This window comes from Ailuropoda melanoleuca, chromosome 5 (genome assembly GCF_002007445.2).
Source record: "Ailuropoda melanoleuca isolate Jingjing chromosome 5, ASM200744v2, whole genome shotgun sequence".
Classification (NCBI taxonomy): Eukaryota; Metazoa; Chordata; class Mammalia; order Carnivora; family Ursidae; genus Ailuropoda; species Ailuropoda melanoleuca.
In genome coordinates, this window is record NC_048222.1 from 88,435,155 (window position 1) to 88,457,660 (window position 22,506).

The following is a 22,506-nucleotide window of genomic DNA, read 5'->3' on the forward strand; positions in this document are numbered from 1 at the left end:
AATGTCATTGGTATGGCATTGAAAGTGTAGGTTGCTCTGGGTAGCATAGACATTTTAACTATGTTTATTCTTCCGATCCATGAGCATGGAATATTTTCCCATCTTTTTGTGTCTTCTTCAATGTCTTTCAAGAGTGATTTTCTAGAATACAGATCCTTTACATCTCTGGTTAAGTTAATTCCGAGATAACATGATTTTTGATGCTATTGGAAATGGAATGGATTCCTTAATTTCTCTTTCTTCAGTCTCATTGTTCGTGCATAGAAATGCAACTGATTTCTGAGCATTGATTTTGTATCCTGCCACCTTACTAAATTGCTCTATAACTTCTAGTAGTTTGGGGGGGAGTCTTTGGGTTTTCCATATAGAGTATCATGTCATCTGCGAAGAGAGACAGTTTGACTTCTTCTTTGGCGATTTGGATACCTTTTATCCCTTTTTGTTTTCTGATTGCTGTTGCAAGGACTTCTAGTACTATGTTGAATAATAGTGGCGAGAGTGGGCATCCTTGTCGTGTTCCTGATCTTAAGGGAAAGGCTTCCAGCTTTTCCCCATTGAGAATGATATTCGCTGTAGGCTTTTCATAGATGGTTTTTTTGAAATTGAGGAATGTACCCTCTATCCCTACACTATGAAGGGTTTTAATCAGGAAATGATGCTGTATTTTGTCAAATGCTTTTTCTGCATCGAGAAGATCATATGGTTCTTGATTCTTTTCTTGTTGATATGATCTATCACACTGATCGATTTGCGAATGTTGAACCACCCTTGCATCCCAGGGATGAATCCCACTTGGTCATGATGGATAATCCTTTTAATGTACTGTTGGATCCTATTAGCTAGAGCCTTGTTGAGGATTTTGGCGTCCATATTCATCAGGGATATCGGTCTGTAATTCTCCTTTTTGATGGGATCTTTTCCTGGTTTGGGGATTAAGGTAATACTGCCCTCATAGAATGAGTTTGGTAGTTTTACTTCTGTTTCTATTTTTTGAAACAGCTTCAGAAGAATAGGTATTATTTCTTCTTTGAATGTTTGGTAGAATTCCCTGGGGAATCCGTCAGGCCCTGGACTCTTGTTTTTGGGGAGGTTTTTGATCACTGCTTCAATCTCCTCATAATTAATTGGTCTGTTTAAATAATCAATTTTGTCCTGTTTCAGTCTTGGTAGTTTATAGGTTTCTAGGAAGGCATCCATTTCTTCCAGGTTGTTTAATTTATTGACATAAAGCTGTTGATAAAAGTTTCTAATGATCCTTCCTATTTCATTCGTGTTGGTTGTGACCGCTCCTCTTTCATTCATAATTTTATTAATTTGGGTCCTTCTCTATTCTTTTGAATAAGTCTGGCCAGTGGCTTATCGATCTTATTTATTCTTTCAGAGAACCAGCTTCTAGTACTGTGATCTGCTCTACTGTGCTCCTGGTTTCTAATTCATTGATCTCTGCTCTAATCTTGAACAACTGCTTTCTCATGCGTGGGTTAGGCCTCTTCTTCTGTTCCAGCTCCAGCTTCTTGAGGTGAGAATATAAAAACTGCATTTTAGATTTTTCTATTCTTTTGAGTGAGGCTTGGGTGGCTATGTATTTTCCCCTTAGGACCGCCTTTGCAGTGTCCCATAAGTTTTGGACCGTTGTGTTTTCATTCTTGTTGGTCTCCATAAATTGTTTAAATTGATTTTTAATTTCCTGGTTTATCAACTCCTTCTTGAGCAGGATGGTTCTTAGTTTCCAAGTGTTTGAGTTTCTTCCAAATTTTTCTTTATGATTGAGTTCCAATTTCAAAGCATTGTGGTCTGAGAATATGCAGGGAATAATTTCAGTCTTTTGATATCGGTTGATACGTTTTGTGACCCAGTATATGGTCTATTCTGGAGAAAGTTCCATGTGCATTCTAAAAGAATGAGTATTCTGTTGTTCTGGGTTGTAGTGTTCTGCATATATCTATGAGGTCCATCTGGTCTAGTATGGCATTCAAAGCTCTTGTTTCTTTGTTGATTTTCTGTTTATGTGATCTGTCTATTGCTGATAGTGGAGTGTTGAGTTCCCCTACTATTAACGTATTATTATCTATATGTCTCTTTATTCTGGTTAAGAGTTGTCTTGTGTATCTAGCTGCTCCCCTGTTGTGTCCTTCTGTATCTCTAACTACAGTCTTCAGTTTAAAATCTAATCTGTCTGATATGAGAATTGCTACCCCAGCTTTCTTTTGAGGCCCATTGGCGTGAAAGATGGTATTCCATCCCTTCACTTTCAGTCTGGATGTATCTTTAGGTTCAAGATGAGTCTCTTGTAGACAGCAAATGGATGGATCATGTCTTATTATCCAATCTGCAACCCTGTGGCCTTTTATAGGAGCATTTAGGCCATTCACATTGAGAGTGATTATTGAGAGATATGATTTTAATGATGTCATGTTGCCTGTGAAGTCTTTGTTTCTATAGATTGTAAATTTCTGATATGATTTTAATGATGTCATGTTGCCTGTGAAGTCTTTGTTTCTATAGATTGTAAATTTCTGTTCTGTATCACTCTTAAGGCCTTTTTACTTTTATAGAACCCCCCTTAATATCTCCTGTAGGGCTGGTTTCATGGTTACGAATTTGGTCAGTTTCTGCCGATCCTGGAAGGTCCTTATCTCTCCATCAATTCTGAATGACAGCCTTGCTGGATAAAGGATCCTTGGCTGCATGTTCTTCTGGGATAAAGCTTTGAAAATATGCTGCACCCCTTCCTAGCCTGCCATGTCTCTGTAGACAGGTCTGATGTTATTCTGGTATTTTTTCCTCTGTATGCGAGAAATCTTTTTGCCCTGGCCGCTTTCAATACTGTATCCTTGGATCTAATATTTGCAAACTGCACTGTGATGTGACGTGGTGTACGTTTGCCGTGGCCGACCTTGGGAGGGTTCCTCTCTGCCTCTTGGACACGAATGCTTGTTTCCTTTGTCAGATTAGGGAAGTTTTCAGCTACAGTCTCTTCAAATATCTCTTCTAGACCTCTGTCTTTCTCCACCCCCTTGGGGAAGCCGATGATTCTGACATTGGAATGTTTCATTGAATCAGTAATCTCCCATAGTCTGCAATCTTGAGATTGGATTTTTTTGAGCGAAGTTTCTATTTTAACTTTCTCTTTTACCATCCCATCCTCCAATTCACTAATTTGTTCTTCTGTCTCATTTACCCTGGCCATCAGAGTGTCTAGTTTTGACTGCATTTGATTCATAGCATTTTTAATTTCTGCCAGATTCGCTCTCATTTCCTCCCTGAGATTTCTATATTCTCGCTAATATTTTCTTTAATATTTTTTTCAAGCCTACACATCATCTTGACCATTGTTACTCTGAACTCCATTTCTGACAATTTGGTTATGTCCATATCCATCAGTTCTGTGGCCTCTTTTCTTTATCTTTTCTTTACTGGGGGGGATTTCTCCTCCTCGTCATTCTGATGAGAGGTTGCAGGGTTGCCCAGAGCCCAAATTATTGACCAGGACCCAGGCAGTGTGCACTTGTTTTATAGGGACCTTAGGGATGTGGGCTTCTTGATTTTTCAGCTTGCCTTCTGGGGAAGGGGCCTGCTGCGCTGATATTCAGGCAACCCTGTTTGGGTAGAGTTGCCCCGTCCTCTGCGAGGGGGGATGGGGATGGGCCCAATGTGAGCCGGTATTTCCGGGCTTTTGTTCTCTGGCGGCTTTCCCTGGAGGTTTTCTGTGAGTCTTCTGAGAGTCAGAGCAGTAGTGGCCTTATCCTAGCCTCTGTCTCAGAACAGAGAGATTGCAGTCCGCTCTCCACTGAGCTCTCTTGGCCACTTTAACTCTGTTTCTGTTGGTGCTGCCAAAAACCCTGCAGCATCCTGGGTTGGGCGCCCCACAGCCACTCTTCCAGCCCTCACTTCCAGGGCTGGCATGTCTCTGTCCTTTGTGCTTCTAACACCGCCAGCTGCCCCCGGTTCCCACATGCACTCCCGAGCTCCCTGTTTCAGTGTGGTTCGCTCGCGCTCCGGAGCACAGGTTTTCAGTCTGGTCACGTGTGTTCCCAGGCTCAAGGTCTCAGTCTGCTCTCTCGCGGGTGCCAGTCTGCGAGTCCGGCCCGGTCCCTAGTGCAGGTGGCTGTTGCTTCCCAGCACCCAAGCGTGGCAGCTCCCTCCCCCTTCCATTTATCTTCTGATATCTGTGCGCGGATTCATGGCTCCCCATTTTGTACCTCAATAAGCACTGGAGATGTTTGTTTGTAGAGATCCAGATGTGTCTTCCTGTGTCTCAGGCTGATCCCGTGGGTTTTCAGGATGGTCTGGTACATATCCAGCTCGACTCAGGGGACCAGCTGAAAAAGGGGTCCCCTACTCCTCCATCTTTTTTCTCTCTCCCTATGTCTTGCTTTTTAACCAGACTGACAACCTCTTTTATTTAAAGTGATTAGACCAATTACTTTTCATGTAATTTTCGATATACTAATGGTATGATTGAGTTTAAACCTATCATTTTGCTATTTGTTTTCTATTTGTCTCATCACTTTTTCTGTTCCTGTTTTACTTTTATTCTCCCTTCTTTTGATTATTTTTTAATGATTTTTTTATTATATTATGTTAATCACCATACAGTACATCCCCAGATTCCAATGCAAAGTTCGATGCTTCATTAGTTGCATATAACAACCAGTGCACCATGCAATACGTGCCCTCCTTACTACCCATCACCAGTCTATCCCATTCCCCCCAACCCCCTCCCCTCTGAAGTCTTCAGTTTGTTTCTCGTAGTCCATAGTCTCTCATGTTTCATTCCCCTTTCTGATTACCCCCCTTTTCTTTATCCCTTTCTTCCCCTACCGATCATCCTAGTTCTTATGTTCCATAGATGAGAGAAATCATATGATAATTGTCTTTCTCTGCTTGACTTATTTCACTTAGCATTATCTCCTCCAGTGCCGTCCATGTTGCAGCAAATGTTGAGAATTCGTTCTTTCTGATAGCTGAGTAATATTCCATTGTATATATGGACCACAGCTTCTTAATCCAGTCATCTGTTGAAGGGCATCTCGGCTCCTTCCACGATTTAGCTATTGTGGACAATGCAGCTATGAACATTGGGGTGCATATGGCCCTTCTCTTCACTACGTCTGTCTTCTTTTGATTATTTTTAGCATTTTTTTTTACCTCTACTATTTGCCAATATAGACCTTTTCAAAAACTTAGTTGTATTTCTCAGCTTTGAAGATACAGTTTTAGCCTTTTACACTCTTCCTTCAAATAATATACCACTTCATATATGACATAAGAAACTTTTCACAGTGTACTGCCATTTCCACCCTCTTGTCTCTCCTTTTGGCATTGTCATACATTTTACATCCACATGTTACACATTCCACAATAAATTTTTATTGTTTTTGCTTTAAACATTCAGAAATAACAGAAATAGCCCCTGTCCACCAACCTGTGTGGTTCTCTTCATTTTTGAGAAAAAGTAAAACTTAACCAACAACAAAACATCTAAAAAATCTATCAAAGAAAATTGTAAGCATGAAGCATTTTTAATACAGGACAGATAGCTGTTGAACTGATGGGTGCATAGACCGATTCCAAGAGGAAAATTGACAGATTACATACCTCTTGAAATTTCTTTCTACTGTATTATTTTATGTTAAGTTAGGAAAGCTATTTAGTGAAAGGAATAAACTAAAACTGACATTTGTTTTTTAACCAGGGTTAAAATTTATCTCAGCCAAAAAAATGTTGCATCTTTATGTAGAGTCCCCTTGAATTTGGGTATATAATGCATATATGCTATATATCTTTATTAATTAGCATGTATCTGGAGAAACTGTTACCGTATACATATTCTGCACACTGCTGGTTTATAATATACATGGTTCAAATAATAAACAAATTGAGCATAAATTCTGCCAAGAATAGGTGATTCAGCAAAAGAAATACTTTCAGTACCATCATTAAGTGTTTTAACAAGCAATGTATCTTCACCATCTTGTAGCTCATAACCATTTTTTTCTTGTGCTGTAATATGTAAATGATGTTCAAATAATGGAAATCTATCCTTTTTTATTCTCACAGATTGTACCAATTAAATTGGCAAAGTATATAAATTTTCATTAATATGCTAACCATTGTGTTTTCTTCAGTCTCCAGTCTGGTGTAGGATTCTTAGCAGAGCCTTAGGTTTTAGGTTTCAAATCTCACAGGTCCCTTTAGGGTTATTAACTGAATTCCGAGACTCATGTATATAGACATTTGTTTCATTGTCCTGTCTATCCATCACATTCTAATTGCTGATGGGTTGATGAACAGGGCTATTTCTGTTATTCCTGTCTTATCCAAACAAATTTAAATTTTACACACCTCAACTATACATTGTTTTTTTCTCAAGTCAGTTCCTTCTCACCCGCTGCTATAAATAATTCTCAGTATGAACATCAAAATGCCTGTCTTTCCAGCCTTGCCTTCTTGTGGGAAAGGCTCCACTTACAGTCCATTGTTCATGGAAGCAATGGTAGACTTTTCTTTTTTTTTGCACTAATATGAAGTTGCTTATTTAACCATTGTTAGCTACCCAGTAGCTCCTAGGATAAATGATACAAAGGGCCACCAATTATGTGTGATAGTGCTTTGTCAAGCTTCAGACTAACTCAGTTCAGAATTTGGGAAAAATGTATGGGGAACATTGGCCATAGGAAAGTGTGAGAGAAAGAGATACAATAAAAGAGGGACAGTATGGGCCTTGAGTGAGAAGGAACAAATAGGCAATTTCTAGCACTGCCTGATTTCTCAAAGATTTCTAATTCCATTCCCTGGGCATACCCCAACTAAACACCTCTCCCTGCCTTTTAATGGTGACTTCTGTGAATCCCTCCCTATATTTTGAAACCCAGGCATAACTCACCGGTTTAGTTTCCTCACTGAAAAAATACAGAGCTGAAATTCAAGAAAATTAGGTTTTAATCTTAGGCGAGTCACCTCTGGAGCTTCTAACTCTAAATATATGATATAAAATAAAAAATTAGTATTAGCCCTTTATAATTTTTTGTTTCATTTCTATTTTCTAATGATCTTACTCCTACTAAGAAATCTGTTGACTTTTTTAGATGTTGAGGACATGTTCACTTCCAGATCTCTCAAAGTTGTTCAGAACACTGATGGATGTTCCCACTGTAGGAGATGTATGTCAAGACAATCTTGAAATAGATGAAATTGAAGATGAGCATATTAAAGAAGGACCTTCTGATTCTGAAGACATGTGAGCATGATGTCATTAATAAATACTAGCACTAAAAAAATTTCTGAGTTTATGTGAACTCTAGAGATGTAACTCACCTAGACAGTTTTAAGAATTATCTGTAACTGATTTTTCACCACTCCTTTACCTTTTTACAGCTATATCAAGTACAGTCATATAAGTTTTGATATGTATATTTGCCTCTAAGTAATATAAGGACTGACTCTCACTTGAGGAATATCAGAAAATGGTGTCTGTGTGTGCTTTCTGTCATATTCACCACTGAACATCTAGCATATTGACTTGTCCATGGTACATGCTTAATAAATATTGCTTAAATGAGGGAATATTAGCAGTTTAAAACTGTTTAACATTTTAACACCGCATGATACAGGGATTGCAATGGAAAGTTGTGAAATATGAACTATTCTACAGTTCCCCAGGGAAAAAACCAGAAACCTCTACATCTCTCTCCTCCCATGTATGATTTCAAAACCATGACAGTGGGAAGTTAGCAGGTAGACTAGTTGTTTTGTTTGCATATGTGTGTGCATATGTGTGTTCTGCATATAACTTAATTGCTTTCACAAAATTCCTTTCTTCGTGATTCATGGGGAATCTACAATCCAAGAGGCAAATTTAACCAACACTTCTGAGAACTGTAGGAAGTGATAGCCCACTAGATAGTACAAGTAAGCCCTCTCACCCCCTCAGAAAAATGTTACCAATATAGGGGAGAACTAAAGTGTTCCAGAAGGTACAGTGTATTCAAATCACCAGGAATATATGGTATAAAATATTGGGATTTTTAAGACTTATTTTCTGATACTTTTGAACTTAAGTTTCTGTGTGTTACCTCTTTTAATAGAAAGATCTGTGTTTGGATATGATCGATACCCAATTAAATCTCAGTCTCATGATTTTTCCCCCTATAATAGTTGAGCCAGAGCCACTGTATCTGGAACATATTTTTTTCTATTTTTTTGTTTGTTTTTTTTTAAGCCTTGCCTCTTTCTTCTTAAATTTTTAACCAAACTGTATCTATTAAAGATTTTGCCTCCCTTTTTTCATCTTTCATAGAGTTCTTTATATGTTTGCTAGTGTCCTCAGATTTTGCAGGAGTTTACCCTTTTATCCTTGTTTTCTTCTGCTTGGCTATAGTCAATAAGCGTTTTAACCATGTGTTTTTATTGAGCCTCTTGGAGAATACAACAACGTATCAGCACCTTTTTGGTTGACAGAGTGCTAAGTAACAGTTTTTCCTCAAGTCATCCGTTTTTATCGGACTGCACAGTAACTTGTTTGTGGCTTGTGTTCTTTTAATTATTAGTTGATGACAGATTTTTATTTTAAAATTTAAGTTAGAAGCTTTTAATATTAACTTAAAATTTTGAAAACCAAGTTATTTTTTAAAGTAAGTTAGTCCATACCAGAAAATTTCACTTGGTGTTTTCCTTGGGATTTTTTTTTCTATTGGTCCAAACTCAAGGTCATATAATAAGAGCATCTACTAAAATGTGAATTCAGGGCCAGATTTTAAAATATATCTTTCAAAAAAGATGTTAATCTTATACTTTTCTTATAATGGCAGACTTGGCAGCCCCATTTACTTTAATACCATCTATGATGGGCACTGATTCCTCTGGTTTGGCCATAGGAAGATTTTATCAACAGGTCATTATTTAATCATTGTTGTAATGGTACATAGAAGATGTGCATATTATGTTAGTCTTGTAATTAAATATAAAGTTAAATGCTACTAATAGGATGATCCAAAAGATTAGATATACTCTCTTTCTCATTCTAATTAGATGCTTTGCTTATCTATCTCTGCTACAAAGTGTAGATTGTACACATAAATACAAAATAAAGATATTTCTACTTAAAAGAATATTTTCTTTTCCATTAATGGAAATTTTATTTAAGGTCTTGCATAATACCATTTCTATTTTAGTTTTTCAGTAAATACTTATTTCATTGGAATCTAAACTTGAAGGCTTTAATCACCTTTTGTGTCCTGTTCAGCATTGCTTTTCTGGTGGATGAAATCCTCAACATGGGTACATAATCTCTTTCAGAAGACTTCATTTATCTAAAATTTCAATTAACTCTTTATCTACAGACTTTTCCCTTTGCATGGCACTTTAGGAGAAAGAGGAAATCATAAGAGAAATAAAGTTGATAAGTACATTTTTGGGGTATTGTAGAAGTGGTGAGAAGACCTAGATTTCAGTCTTTATTTGCTATTTATTGATTATGTAGCCTTGAGCAAATCATTTGAACACTTTGATTCAGTGTCCATGTCTCTAAAGTGAGTTATGAGTTATGTGTAGATAAAATTTTAGTAATAGGATAAAACTGTTTAATAGACTAAAGTACTATATAAATCGAGGGTGTTATTTGCATAAATTAACTCCAGCATCTATAATCCCTTGAAAATAAAATTAATATCCTGAGCGATGCCTTGGAAACAAGATAATCTAGTGAGGATTATTATGGTTAGTATGTTCTAATTATTCAGTAAAGTCCATTTCTTAAGTATTTTAGAAATGTTTTCAAGAATAAACATCTAAAGGTAAGATTTCTGGTGACTATTTTATTCACTAGATCATCGTATTAACTTGAATGTATAATTCCCTAAGTATTTCCATTTCTAAAAATTCAAATGTCCAATGAGTGTTTATATGGAAAGCCTTTCATATAGTATACTACCATTATACATCCACACAAAGATTTTGCTAAATTTTCAAAATTACATAGAAGAAAAATATTTGAATATTAAGTATTTTTATAGAAAGCAAGTGAAAAATCTCTTTAGTCTGGCCTCTTAAAATACTGAAACAGTCTTTCAAAATTTAAGCAATGAATAATATTGACAGTTACATGATTCTCTTTTGGCAAATCAGGGTCATTTTAAACAAGTCATCTTCTGGCTTATGTATTCCAGAAATGTGTCATGTGCTGTATGAATAATTGTATTAATCTTCATTTACTTTGTTAAAAACTACTGTGTAGGTTTTTCAGATTTCTTTTTATCCACTGTTAGTACTTTTAAAAGCAAAAAGGAATGCATGTATATTGAATTGAAGTAAAATTTCAAAATAAGGTGACATTTTGGTAATATTTAGTTCAATTTTTAAAAATTTCAGTGTTTTCGAAGAAACTGACACAGATTTACAAGAGCTTCAGGCCTCTATGGAACAATTACTTAGAGAACAACCTGGAGAAGAATACAGTGAGGAGGAAGAATCAGTCTTAAAGAACAGTGACATAGAGCAGACTGCAAATGGGACAGATCTGGCAGATGAGGATGACAATCCCAGCAGTGAAAGTGCCCTAAATGAAGAATGGCACTCAGGTACATGGTCATGATCGTGGGACTTTTTTTTTTTCAGTGTGTACAAATATTTCAAGTAGAGTATATTTTTCTGATACCTGATATGAACAGTTTCCAAATTTAAATACTGAAGTATGCTTCTGTGTCTCTGACTTTTATTCATTCTTTTTCTTTTCACACAAATGCCCATATACATTTGTTCCATTTCTTTCCCATTAAATTTTGGAAATGCTTTTGAAGCATTTTTATTGATTTCTTATCTTTCTTATTTTTTTAGTACTAAAGATAACAGCCTAGTTTTCTTAGCACTTTATATTTTACAGAGAGCTTCCACATACAGTAGTTAGCCAGCAGGGTTAATGCTAAAAGCAGTTTTTAAAACCTCAACTTTTTTTAAACTGTTCTTTGTTCATAGTATTACCCCTAAGATGCATAGAAAGTAGTGTATTTCGAGAACTATATTATGTTTATTTGGGAAGAAGAGCTAATGTGAAAAGGAACTTCAGTAACTTTGTCTTTTACTGGAATGTTTCCAGGTGTCTTGGACAGGTACATGACATAAAACATATATAGCATTTATAATACTTTCTAAATGTTTTACTAAAGTTTTATGATATGTAGCATAAGTCATCTGCCTCCTGCATGCTTTTTCATGTTTTGGCCCATATTTAATGTCAACTTTTTAAAAACAGTAGTTAGAGTTGGTTTGCTTCAGTGCAGAACATACGGGTATGCTTTTTTCATTTTTTACTCTGTTAGAATGTTTTTATTCTAATCTAGTTACCATTTATGTCTACAAAAGAAAAGATTCCCAAAGTAACAGTCTTGTTAAGACATTTACATATACATTGATTTCCTACATAAAAGGGAATATTTGTAATGACAAAAACTTTATATTGAAAGTACAAGAAGTCTTTCAGTGACATCACTCATCAAAAAGAATTTTAGCTTTTAGCGTAAGAATTATTTTATTCATTCTTTTTTTTATTTTTTAAAGATTTTATTCATTCTTCTTAGTCGTAAAATATCTTCCTTTTATTTCTGCTTTTTAGATAACAGTGATGGTGAGATTACTAGTGAATGTGAATATGATAGTGTCTTTAACCATTTAGAGGAACTGAGACTTCACCTGGAGCAGGAAATAGGCTTTGAAAAATTCTTTGAGGTTTATGAGAAAATAAAAGTAAGTAAAATGTCAGTTAAAACATTTAACTTTGGGGCACCTGCCTGGTAGGTAGAGCATCCAGTTCTTGATCTCAGTGTCATGAGTTCAAGCCCCACCCTGGATGTGGAGCCTACTTTAAAAAAATTTTTTTTTAATTTTGAAATATGCTCTTTTTGAATTACTAGTGAAATGTCAGTAATTTTTATAGGTCAATAGATTTATTATAAATAATAAAGTCTCTAGAGAAAGTTATTCATATATTAATTTATATTTGAAAATTTGGTATAGGCTATTCATGAAGATGAAGATGAAAATATTGAGATATGTTCAACAATAGTTCAGGATATTTTAGGAAATGAACATGAACATCTTTATGCCAAGATTCTTCATTTAGTCATGGCAGATGGAGCCTATCAAGAAGGTAAGATTTCCTTAGTCTATATTTTAAGTAAATGTGCAAAAAACAGGATGACAAATGTAAATTGCTGAGCTTTTTATCACATGCGTTTTGGTGAAATCTATATTGGAACCATATCTTAGTACTTAGGAGCAATTATAAAATTAACCACGTCATATACTTTTACTGATTTTATCATTTTTAATATTGACTTAAGTCCTTGAAGTTCATATTTTTACTTAATTTATAAGTAACATATGAATGAGATTTTTTAAAAAGACTCCTTATTGGACAGCTCTAGAAATTAGAATACTTTCTTATCCAGGATGTTGAAGTAAACTTTTAGACATAACATGCTTCAGCAATATGTACAATTTCTCCTGAGTAATACCAAATGTAATCTCTTCCATTCACAGTAAATGGAGTTCATTTATAGTGATTTGAATGTAAACCATTTTTATATTTGGAAAATACTTACCTATAGAATCACTTAAAATATATTAGAACTTTACTGAAAATTATTACTTAAAAATAGTGTTTCCCCTTAAATTTAGTCAAGAGCACTAAACATGGTACCAGAGCAGTGGTATAGTCTGACTCTGACAAGCTAGTAATGTGACATTAAGTGATTTATTTTAAGTTTCAGTTTCCACTACTGTAAAAGGATGATCACCATTTTAATGTACCATGAGTTGTTTTTGGAGTACTTACTAAGTGCTTTTTGTAGCCTAGTACTTTATTACTATGGACGTTAAAAGATGTAGTCTGCTTACATGTTGAATTTGGAAGATGAGACGTAAGTATATGAAAATGTAGAACTATATATAAAAATGCATATTCTAAAATACTTTTCAGTGCAGTAGGAATTAGAGAAGGGAAGCTTAGATTCTGAAAAATAGAAAGAAATGTAGAGCCATAACTTGTCAGAAAACAGTAAAAATCAACATGTATTAGAGTTAACATTGGAAGCTTCTTATTGAAAATAGTCTTTGTTGTGTGGAAGTGTTGAATCACTGTATTGTGCACCTGAAACTAATATTGCACTATGTCTTAATTAACTGGAATTTAAATAAAAAAGAAAACTACTGGTGATTAGATACCATGAAGTGTTTAAAGTACGTAGAGGAAATCATAGAAGGTGTGTGAACTGAAAGAACTAGCAGAGTGAAGGAGATGTTTTATAAAGTTCAGTCGTGTAGTATTCTGGATAACTTGGAGAGTACTAAGATTGCAAATAAGATCTGTTTTGAAGCTGTAGATGCCTTTGGGCACAAGATCGTGAGTACCTAGATGTAGTGTTCATACGAGTGGAGCGTTAATATGCAGTTCAGGTATTTTAGAGCCAGGCTTTTAATAAAAACATTTGATGTTTTTACTCATGAAAAATTAAGTTTCCTAAAATCAAATTCAAGAATGTCTTTTATTTTGGGAGCAACTTTACTTAGTGAAGTTATAAACTTATTTATATTGACCATAAAGCACAGCCAAAAAAAAAATTTTTTTTCAAATTGGTAAGTAAAAGTCTTCTAAAAACTCTAATAGTTATTGTTAAGTCAGAACCAGAAAATCTTCGGACACCTGGGTGGCTCAGTTGGTTAAGCATCTGCCTTCGGCTCAGGTCATAATCCCGGGGTCCTGGGATCAAGTCCCACATCAGGCTTCTAGCTCAGCAAGGAGCCTTCTCCCTCTGCCTGCCACTCCCTCTGCTTGTGCTCGCTTACTCGCTCTCTCTGATAAACAAATAAAATCTTAAAAAAAAAAACAAACCTAGAAAATCTTCAGGTACAGTGGGTACTCTTATCTTATAGATTCAAAAACCACTGCATCATTAGTATTCTTAAAAAAATTACTGCCAAGAAAATATTAGGATCATTAGCAACAAGTAATGGATTGAATATAAGCCAGTAATTAGTGCAACATATGTTCTTAATTATGGTTTTCTTTAGCCCGCTTAATAATTAAGATCACAAATAGGCAAAACAAGAATAATATTTCATATGTATGGTAGTGCTATCAAACCTATCAAAAGAAACTTAAAGGAGCTCCTTTCTTTTCTTTTTAATTTTTTAATTTGATTAGAGTTGACACACAATGTTATATTAGTTTCAGGTGTACAACATAGCAACTTGACAAGTTTATACTTTATGCTATGCTCACCACAAGTATAGCTACTGTCTGTCACCATACAGTGCTATTACAGTATCATTAATTATATTCCTTATACTATGCCTTTTCTTCCCATGATTTGTTCATTCCATAACTGGAAGCCTGTGTCCCCCACTCCTCTTCACCCATTTTGCCTGTCCCCTCAACCCCCTCTCTGGCAACCATCAGTTTGTTCTCTGTAAGTCTGATTCTGCTTTTTGTTTCCTTATCCTTTTTTTTTTTTTTTTTTTTAGGTTCTACATATGAGTGAAATCATATGGTATTCCTCTTTCTCAGTCTGACTTACTTTACTTAGGAAAATACCTCTGGGTCCATTTATGTTGTCACAAAGGACACACTCTCATCCTTTTTTATGGCTATGTGATATTCCAGTGTGTGTGTGTTTATGTGTGTGTGTGCACACATCATATCCATTCATATGTTGATGGACACTTAAGTTGCTTCCATATCTCGGCTATTGTTAATAATGCTGCTGTAAACATAAGGGTGCATATATCTTTTCGAATTCGTGCTTTCATTTTAAATACCCAGTAGTGGAATTGCTGGATCAAATGGTATTTCTATTTGTAATTTTTTGAGGAGCTTCCATTACTGTTTTCCACAATGGTTGTACCAATTTACTTTGTAACAACAGTGTGTGAGGTTCCTTTTTCTCCATATCCTCACCAACACTTGTTATTTCTTGTCTTTTTGATACTAGCCATTCTGACTTACGTAAGGTAATATCCCATTATCAATTTGCATTTCTCTGTTGATTAGTGATACTGAGCATCTTTTCATGTGCCTGTCAGCCATCTATATGTCGTCTTTGGTAAAATGTCTATTTATGTTCTCTGCCCATTTTTTTTAAAGATTTTATTTATTTATTTGACAGAGATAGAGACAGCCAGTGAGAGAGGGAACACAAGCAGGGGGAGTGAGAGAGGAAGAAGCAGGCTCATAGCGGAGGAGCCCGATGTGGGGCTCGATCCCATAACGCCAGGATTACGCCCTGAGCCGAAAGCAGACGCTCAACCGCTGTGCCACGCAGGCGCCCCTCTGCCCATTTTTTAATCAGATTGTTTGGGGTTTTTTGGTGTTGGGTTGTATAAGTTGTTTATATGTTTTGCGTATTAACCCCTTATCAGGTATATCATTTGCAAATATCCTCTCCCATTCAATAAATTGCCTTTTTGTTTTGTTGATGGTGTCCTTTACTGTGCAAAAGCTTTTTATTTTGATGGAGATCCAGTGGTTTGTTTTTTTTCTGTTTCCCTTGCCTGAAGAGACTTATCTAGAAAAATGTTACTATGGCTGATGTCAGAGAGATTACTGTGTTCTCTTCTAGGATTTTTATGGTTTCCAGGCTCACATTAGGGTCTTTAATTTATTTCTGTGTATGGTGTTAAGACATGGTCCAGTTTCATTCTTTTACATGTAGCTGTCCAATTTTCCCACCAGCATTTATTGAAGAGACTTTTTCCCCATTGTATATTCTTGCCTCCATTGTCATAGATTAATTGACCCTATAATTAAAGGTTTATTTCTGGGCTGTCTATTTTCTTCCATTGATTTATATGTCTATTTTTGTGCTAGTACCATACAGTTTGGATTACTACAGCTTTGTAGTATATCTTGAAATCTGAAATTATGATACTTTCAGCTTTGTTTTTCTTTCCTAAGATTGCTTTGGCTATTTGGGTTATTTTGTGGTTGCATACAAATTTCAATATTCTAGTTTTATGAAAAATGCTGTTGGTATTTTGATAGGGATTGCACTGAATCTGTAGATTGCTTTGGGTAATACATTTTGGTAATATTAATTCTTCTAATCCATGAATGTGGAGTATCTTTCCATTTGTGTCATCTTCAGTTTCTTTCATCAGTGTTACAGTTTTCAGAGTATAGGTCTTTCATCTCTTTGGTTTATTCCTAGGTATTTTATTCTTTTTGGTGCAACTGTAAATGCAGTTGTTTTCTTAAATTCTCTTTCTACAGCGTTATTAGTGTATAGAAATGCAGCTGATTTCTGGGTATTAGTTTTGTATCCCAGGACTTTACTGAATTAGTTATTTTGTCTAGTAGTTTTTTGTTGGAGCCTTTGGGATTTTCTTCGTATACTATCATGTCATCTGCAAATAGTGACAGTTTAACTTCTTTACCAATTTGGATGCCTCATTTCTTTTTATTATCTGATTGTTGTGGCTAGAACTTCATGTTATGTTGAATAATAGTGGCAAGAGTGGATATAACTTGTCTTTTTCCTAATATTAAAGGAAAAGCTCTCAGTTTTTCACCATTGAGTATGACGTTGGCTATGGGGCTTTCATATATGGTCTTTATTATGTTGAGGTATCTTCCCTCTAAACCTATTTTGTTGAGAGTTTTTATCATGAAGAGATGTTGAATTTTATAAAATGGTTTTTCTGCATCTATTGATGATCATGTGATTTTATCCTTTGTTTTGTTAATGTATTATGTATCACATTGATTGATTTGTGAATATTGAACTGTCCTTGCATCCTTGGAAAAAATCCCACTTGATTGTGGTGAATGATCCTTTGAATGTAATGTTGAATGCAGTTGGCTGAGAATTTTGGCATGTTCATCAGGGATATTGGCCAGTAGTTTTTTCTTTTTGTGGTATTTTTGTCTAGTTTTGGTGTGAGGATAATGCTAGCCTCATAGAATGTATTTGGAAGCTTTCCTTCTTCTATTTTTGAAATAGTTTGAGGAGAATAGGTATTAATTCTTTAAATGTTTGGTAGAATTCACCTGTGATTCCATCTTGTTCTGGACTTTTATTTTTTGATTATCAATTCAATTTATTTACCAGTAATCTGTTCAGATTATCTGTTTGTTCCTTATTCAGTTTTGGAAGATTGTATGTTTCTAGGAATATATCCATTTCTTCTAGTCCAATTTGTTTAGCATATAATTTTTCATAGCATTCTCTTATAATCCTTTGTATTTCTGTGTTGTCAGTTGTTACTTCTCTCTCATTTAATTTTATTAACTTGAGTCCTTTCTCTCTTTTTTCTTGATAAGTCTGGCTAAGAGTTTACCAGTTTTGTTTATCTTTTGAAAAAACCAGCTCTTGGTTTCATTGATTTTTTTTTCTATTGTTCTTTTAGTCTCTGTCTCATTTATTTCTGCTCTGAATTTATTATCTTCCTTCCTTTTACTCAGCTTGGGCTTTGTTCTTTTTCTGGTTCCTTTAGGTATAAGGTTAGATTGTTTATTTAAGCTTTATCTTGTTTCTTTTTTTGTTTTTTTTTTAAAGATTTATTTATTTATTTATTTGACAGAGATAGAGACAGCCAGCGAGAGAGGGAACACAAGCAGGGGGAATAGGAGAGGAAGAAGCAGGCTGCCAGCGGAGGAGCCTGATGTGGGGCTCGATCCCAGAACACCGGGATCACACCCTGAGCTGAAGGCAGATGCTTAATGACTGACCCACCCAGGCGCCCCTAAGCTTTATCTTGTTTCTTGACATAGGCCTCTGTCATTTTATTTCCCTCTTTGAACTGCTTTTGCTGCATCCCAGAGATTTTGGACCACTGTGTTTTCATTTTCATTTGTTTCCATGTATCTTTTGGTTTCTTCTTTGTTTCGTTAGCCCATTGGCTGTTTTGTATCATGGTGTTTAGTCTCCATGTATTGTTTTTTTCCAATTTTTATCTTGTGATTTATTTCTAGCTTTATACTGTTGTGGTTGGAAAAAAATGCATGGTATGATTTCAGTTTTCTTAAATTTACTAAGGGTTGTTTTGTGGCCAAACATGATCTATTCTAGAGAATGTTCCATGTGCACTTGAAAAGTATGTGTATTCTGTTGTTTTGGAATGGAATGTTCTGTTTATCTCTTATGTCCATCTGGTTTAATGTGTCATTCAAAGATACTCTTTCCTTTTGATTTCCTGCCTGGATAATCTAGCCATTGGTGTAAGTGGAGTGTTAACGTCCCCTACTATTATTATATTACCATCAGTTTCTGTATGTCCATTAATATTTGCTTTATGTATTTAAGGTGCTCCAGTGTTGAGTGCATAGATGTTTACTATTGTTATATCCTCTTATTGGATTGATCCCTTTATCATGATGTAATGCTCTTTTTCTCTCTTGTTGCAGTCTTTATTTTTTTATTTTTTAGAGTATTTTATTTATTTATTAGAGAGAGATAGCAAGAGAGAGTATGAGTGGGAAGGAAAGGGAGAAGCAGGCTCCCTGCTGAGCAGAGGGCCTGATGTGGGGCTCAATCCCAGGACCCTGAGATCATGACCTGAGCAGAAGGCAGACGTGTACCAACTGAGCCACCCAGGCGCCCCTGCAGTCTTTGTTTTAAAATCTATTTTGTTGGGGCGCCTGGGTGGCTCAGTCGTTAAGCGTCTGCCTTCGGCTCAGGGCATGATCCTGGCATTATGGGATTGAGCCCTGCATCAGGCTCCTCCGCTATGAGCCTGCTTCTTCCTCTCCCACTCCCCCTGCTTGTGTTCCCTCTCTCGCTGGCTGTCTCTATCTCTGTCAAATAAATAAATAAAATCTTTTTAAAAAATTAAATAAATAAAATCTATTTTGTCTAATATAAAGTATTTCTACCATGGCTTTTTTTTTTTCTTTTTGGCTTCCTTTTGCTCAGTAAATGTTTTTCCATTCCTTCACTTTCAGTCTATATGTGTCTTTAGATATGAGATGAATCTCGTGTAGGCAGCATATAGATGGGCTGTGGGTTTTTTTTTTATGCATCCCACCATCTTATGTCTTTTGATTGGACCATTTAAGCCATTCACATTTAAAGTAATTAATTGATATGTATGTACTTACTGCCAATCTGTTGTTTTCTGGGGGTTTTTTTGTAATGTCGGTTCCCTTCTTCTCTTGCTGTCTTTCTTTGTGATTGATGAATTTTTGTAGTATTATCTTTGGCTTTTTTTTTCCTTTTTCCTTTTTGTGTATCTATTACAAGTTTTGGGTTTGTGGTTACCATGAGGATCATATATAACATCCTAAGTATATAGCAGTCTATATTAATTTGATGGTAATTTAAGTTCAAACGCATTCTTAAAAAACTTTTTTTCTCCCTTCTCCACATTTATTGTCCATGCTGTCATATTGTTTGTCCTTTTCATCATTTTCTTTTGTCTAATTATAGCTATTTCTTTTCAACTTAAAGAATTCCCTTTAATATTTTTTATAAGACTGGTTTAATAGTAATAAATTCCTTTATCTTTTTTTGTCTAGGAAACTCTATCTTTCCCTCAAATATGAAGGATAATTTGCCAGGTAGAATATTCTTTGTTGTAGGCTTTTTCCTTTCAGCACTTTGAATACATTATGCTACTTCTTCTGGCTTACAAAATTTCTGCTGGTAAATCAGCTGAGAGCTTTATTGGTTTTCCCTTGTAGGTTTTTTGTTTATCTCTTGCTGCCATTAAAAAGTCTTTCTTTCTTCATCCTTAAGCTCTGACATTTTAATTATTATGTGTCCTGGTGTGGACCTCCTTGGAACTTCCCTGCTTCTTGGACCTGAAAGTCTATTTCCTTTCCCAGGTTAGGGAAGTTTTTAGCTATTATTTCCTCAAATAAGTTTTTTTTTTTTTTTTTTTTTAAAGATTTTATTTATTTATTCAACAGAGATAGAGACAGCCAGTGAGAGAGGGAACAGAAGCAGGGGGAGTGGGAGAGGAAGAAGCAGGCTCATACCGGAGGAGCCTGACGTGGGGCGATCCCGCAACGCCGGGATCACGCCCTGAGCTGAAGGCAGACGCTTAACCGCTGTGCCACCCAGGCGCCCCTCAAATAAGTTTTATACCCCTTTCTCTCTTTCGTCTTCTTCTGGGACCCCTATATATGAATGTTTGTTTGCTTGGTGTTATCTAAGAGATGCCTTAACCTATCCTCATTTAAAATTTTCTTTTCTCTTTTTGATGTTCATCTTGGGTGCTTTCCATTTCCCTGTCTTCCAGATTACTGATATGTTCTTCTGCATCCACTGATCTACTGTAGATCCTTAAGGGAGCTCTTTTCCTTAAAGAAGTATTAAAGAACCATTGCATCACTTTGGGGGGAAAAATGGCAGAACTTATATATCCAAATAAATAATAGTTTCTTTAAAGTAGAGATATAAATTTATCTAATGAAGATTCTCCATTACACAAAATTACTTTAAAGATATGATTTGTATGCTAAGGTGATTTGAGGATTTGAAATGTTTAAAATGTTGCTTAATTTTAATGATATAAATTTTCATAAGTTTTATTTATATTCTATCTTGTCAAAAACTTTAACATTGCACTTAAAAATATATACAGTGCAAGGTAAAAATAAGTTTAAAAAATGATTGGGAAAGTCAGCATTTCAAGCAAATGAGCATAAGTAATGATTATTAAGCCAAGAATGAGGTGAGAATACAAATTTAATGTTCAAAGGGCCTCTACATTTTGCGAAAATAGGTAATAAATTTGGTGCTTATCTTTCTAGCAAAGCAGGAAACCTAATTAATTACATGAGTCACTGTTCTTGAGATAAAACATGTCACTCAAAAGACAGCTATTTTTGGTGTTAAAACAAAGGAACAATTTTCCCATGGTTCTTAAAATCGGGCACAATCATACAGTGTTCCTCAAATTTAATAACATGTGGATTCCTTTAAAAGGGGAAACTTTTATTAGACTTCAAGAATCAGGGGCGCCTGAGTGGCACCGTCGTTAAGCATCTGCCTTTGACTCAGGGCGTGATCCCAGTGTTCTGGGATCGAGCCCCACATCAGGCTTCTCTGCTAGGAGCCTGCTTCTTCCTCTCCCACTCCCCCTGCTTGTGTTCCCTCTCTCACTGGCTGTCTCTCTCTGTCAAATAAATAAATAAAATCTTTAAAAAAAAAAAAAAAGAATCAGTCCATAGGCCTTAGCAAAAAAGTCAAGCCTTAGTCTTTCAAAATATCTGTCATTTGAGAATTACTACTGTAAAACAGATGTTTTTCCTCTAAATATTGAAATGTTATTTTTGTTTTCAAAATTAGTATATAAAATTTAAACTTTTTCTGGCACTTGAATATTTCTGATTTTATTGAGATCTTGGACCCTGGTTTTATAAAACAGTGCTATATAATGAACTAAAAATTATCTTTAGTAATTTTTACACTATTTGGATTTCATGGGTCTCTTTCTTATAATATGACCTAGTGTAATTTGATGGCATGAAGCCAGAGAATGATTCCACTTAAGTTAATCTGTGTAGAAAACCAAACTGGTTGTGTTCATAATCAGATTGTTTATCCTTCGGGCAGTTCTCAATAAGTATTGTTTCAATACTGCTTTTTGTAAGTAATCAGCAATGTGCTTGGGGTTCAACTTTGCTTGACAAATATTTGGAAAACCTTTATTTGGTATTGCTCCTTAAACTGAGAACTGTAACAGTTGACTGAGCCACAGAGTAGAATTGACATGTTTTTTGAATAGTTGAGTGGCTTCAAAAGGGCTGTCTCTCCTACAAAGCACCAGAAATCAGGCTAGCCTTATACACTCCTCAAGAAGTGATACTGGGAGAGGGTTCAACGTGGCAGCATAGGAAGATCGGAAGTTCACCTCCTTCCACAGGCACAACAAATCCACAACTACATAATGAATAATTCCTTCTGAAGGAGTCCTAGAAAGTGGATGAATGAAACCTCCACAACAAGGGATAGCACTGAGATGGATAGAAAAGGCATAGATATGATCTTACTACAGAAAAAAACCCACACCCCTGGTGCAGCACTCCATGGTCAAGGGGGATCTCAAAGGTATAGAACTTTTTCCTGAGGAATGGTTGATTTGAGCTCCACATCAGACACCCCAGTACTTAGATCCTGTAGAGGAGAGACAAGTCCCCAAGATACCTGCTTTTGGAAATCAACATTGATCTATAGAGAAAGAAAAACCTACACTTAAAGGTCTTGACTACAGACTCATTAAACCCAGAAACGAGCACGAAACACCAGATCAAAACCACATAAACCATAGGTGAAGGAGAACACTTACTCATCTTGGAGCAACTGCTGGATTCTTCCCAGGGACAGAGACATTGGCAGCAGCCATTTTTACTACCTTGTTCTGCCATGCTGATCCTGGCACCGGCAGGAGCCATTATGGAATCTTTCCTGTAGATATCTAATGCCAGGGCACATGCATCACTCAGAACTCTGTACAACTCTGCATATTGGCTGGGCCTCACTGCTTTCTGGGCCAGAGACAACCCCCTCC

General features: G+C 35.7%; 1 protein-coding gene across 8 annotated transcripts in view; it reads left to right on the forward strand.

Annotated features, from left to right (window-relative positions):
- Positions 1 to 22,506, forward strand: part of NEK1 (NIMA related kinase 1) — a 229,862-nt gene that overhangs the window by 195,843 nt on the left and 11,513 nt on the right. For all 8 annotated transcript variants that reach the window (XM_019798524.2, XM_019798525.2, XM_034661388.1 and 5 more), the window contains 4 exons: positions 7,092 to 7,243; positions 10,372 to 10,580; positions 11,612 to 11,742; positions 12,013 to 12,145. In XM_019798524.2, coding sequence (XP_019654083.1) covers positions 7,092 to 7,243; positions 10,372 to 10,580; positions 11,612 to 11,742; positions 12,013 to 12,145 — 625 coding nt within the window. The remainder of the gene's footprint in view (positions 1 to 7,091; positions 7,244 to 10,371; positions 10,581 to 11,611; positions 11,743 to 12,012; positions 12,146 to 22,506) is intronic.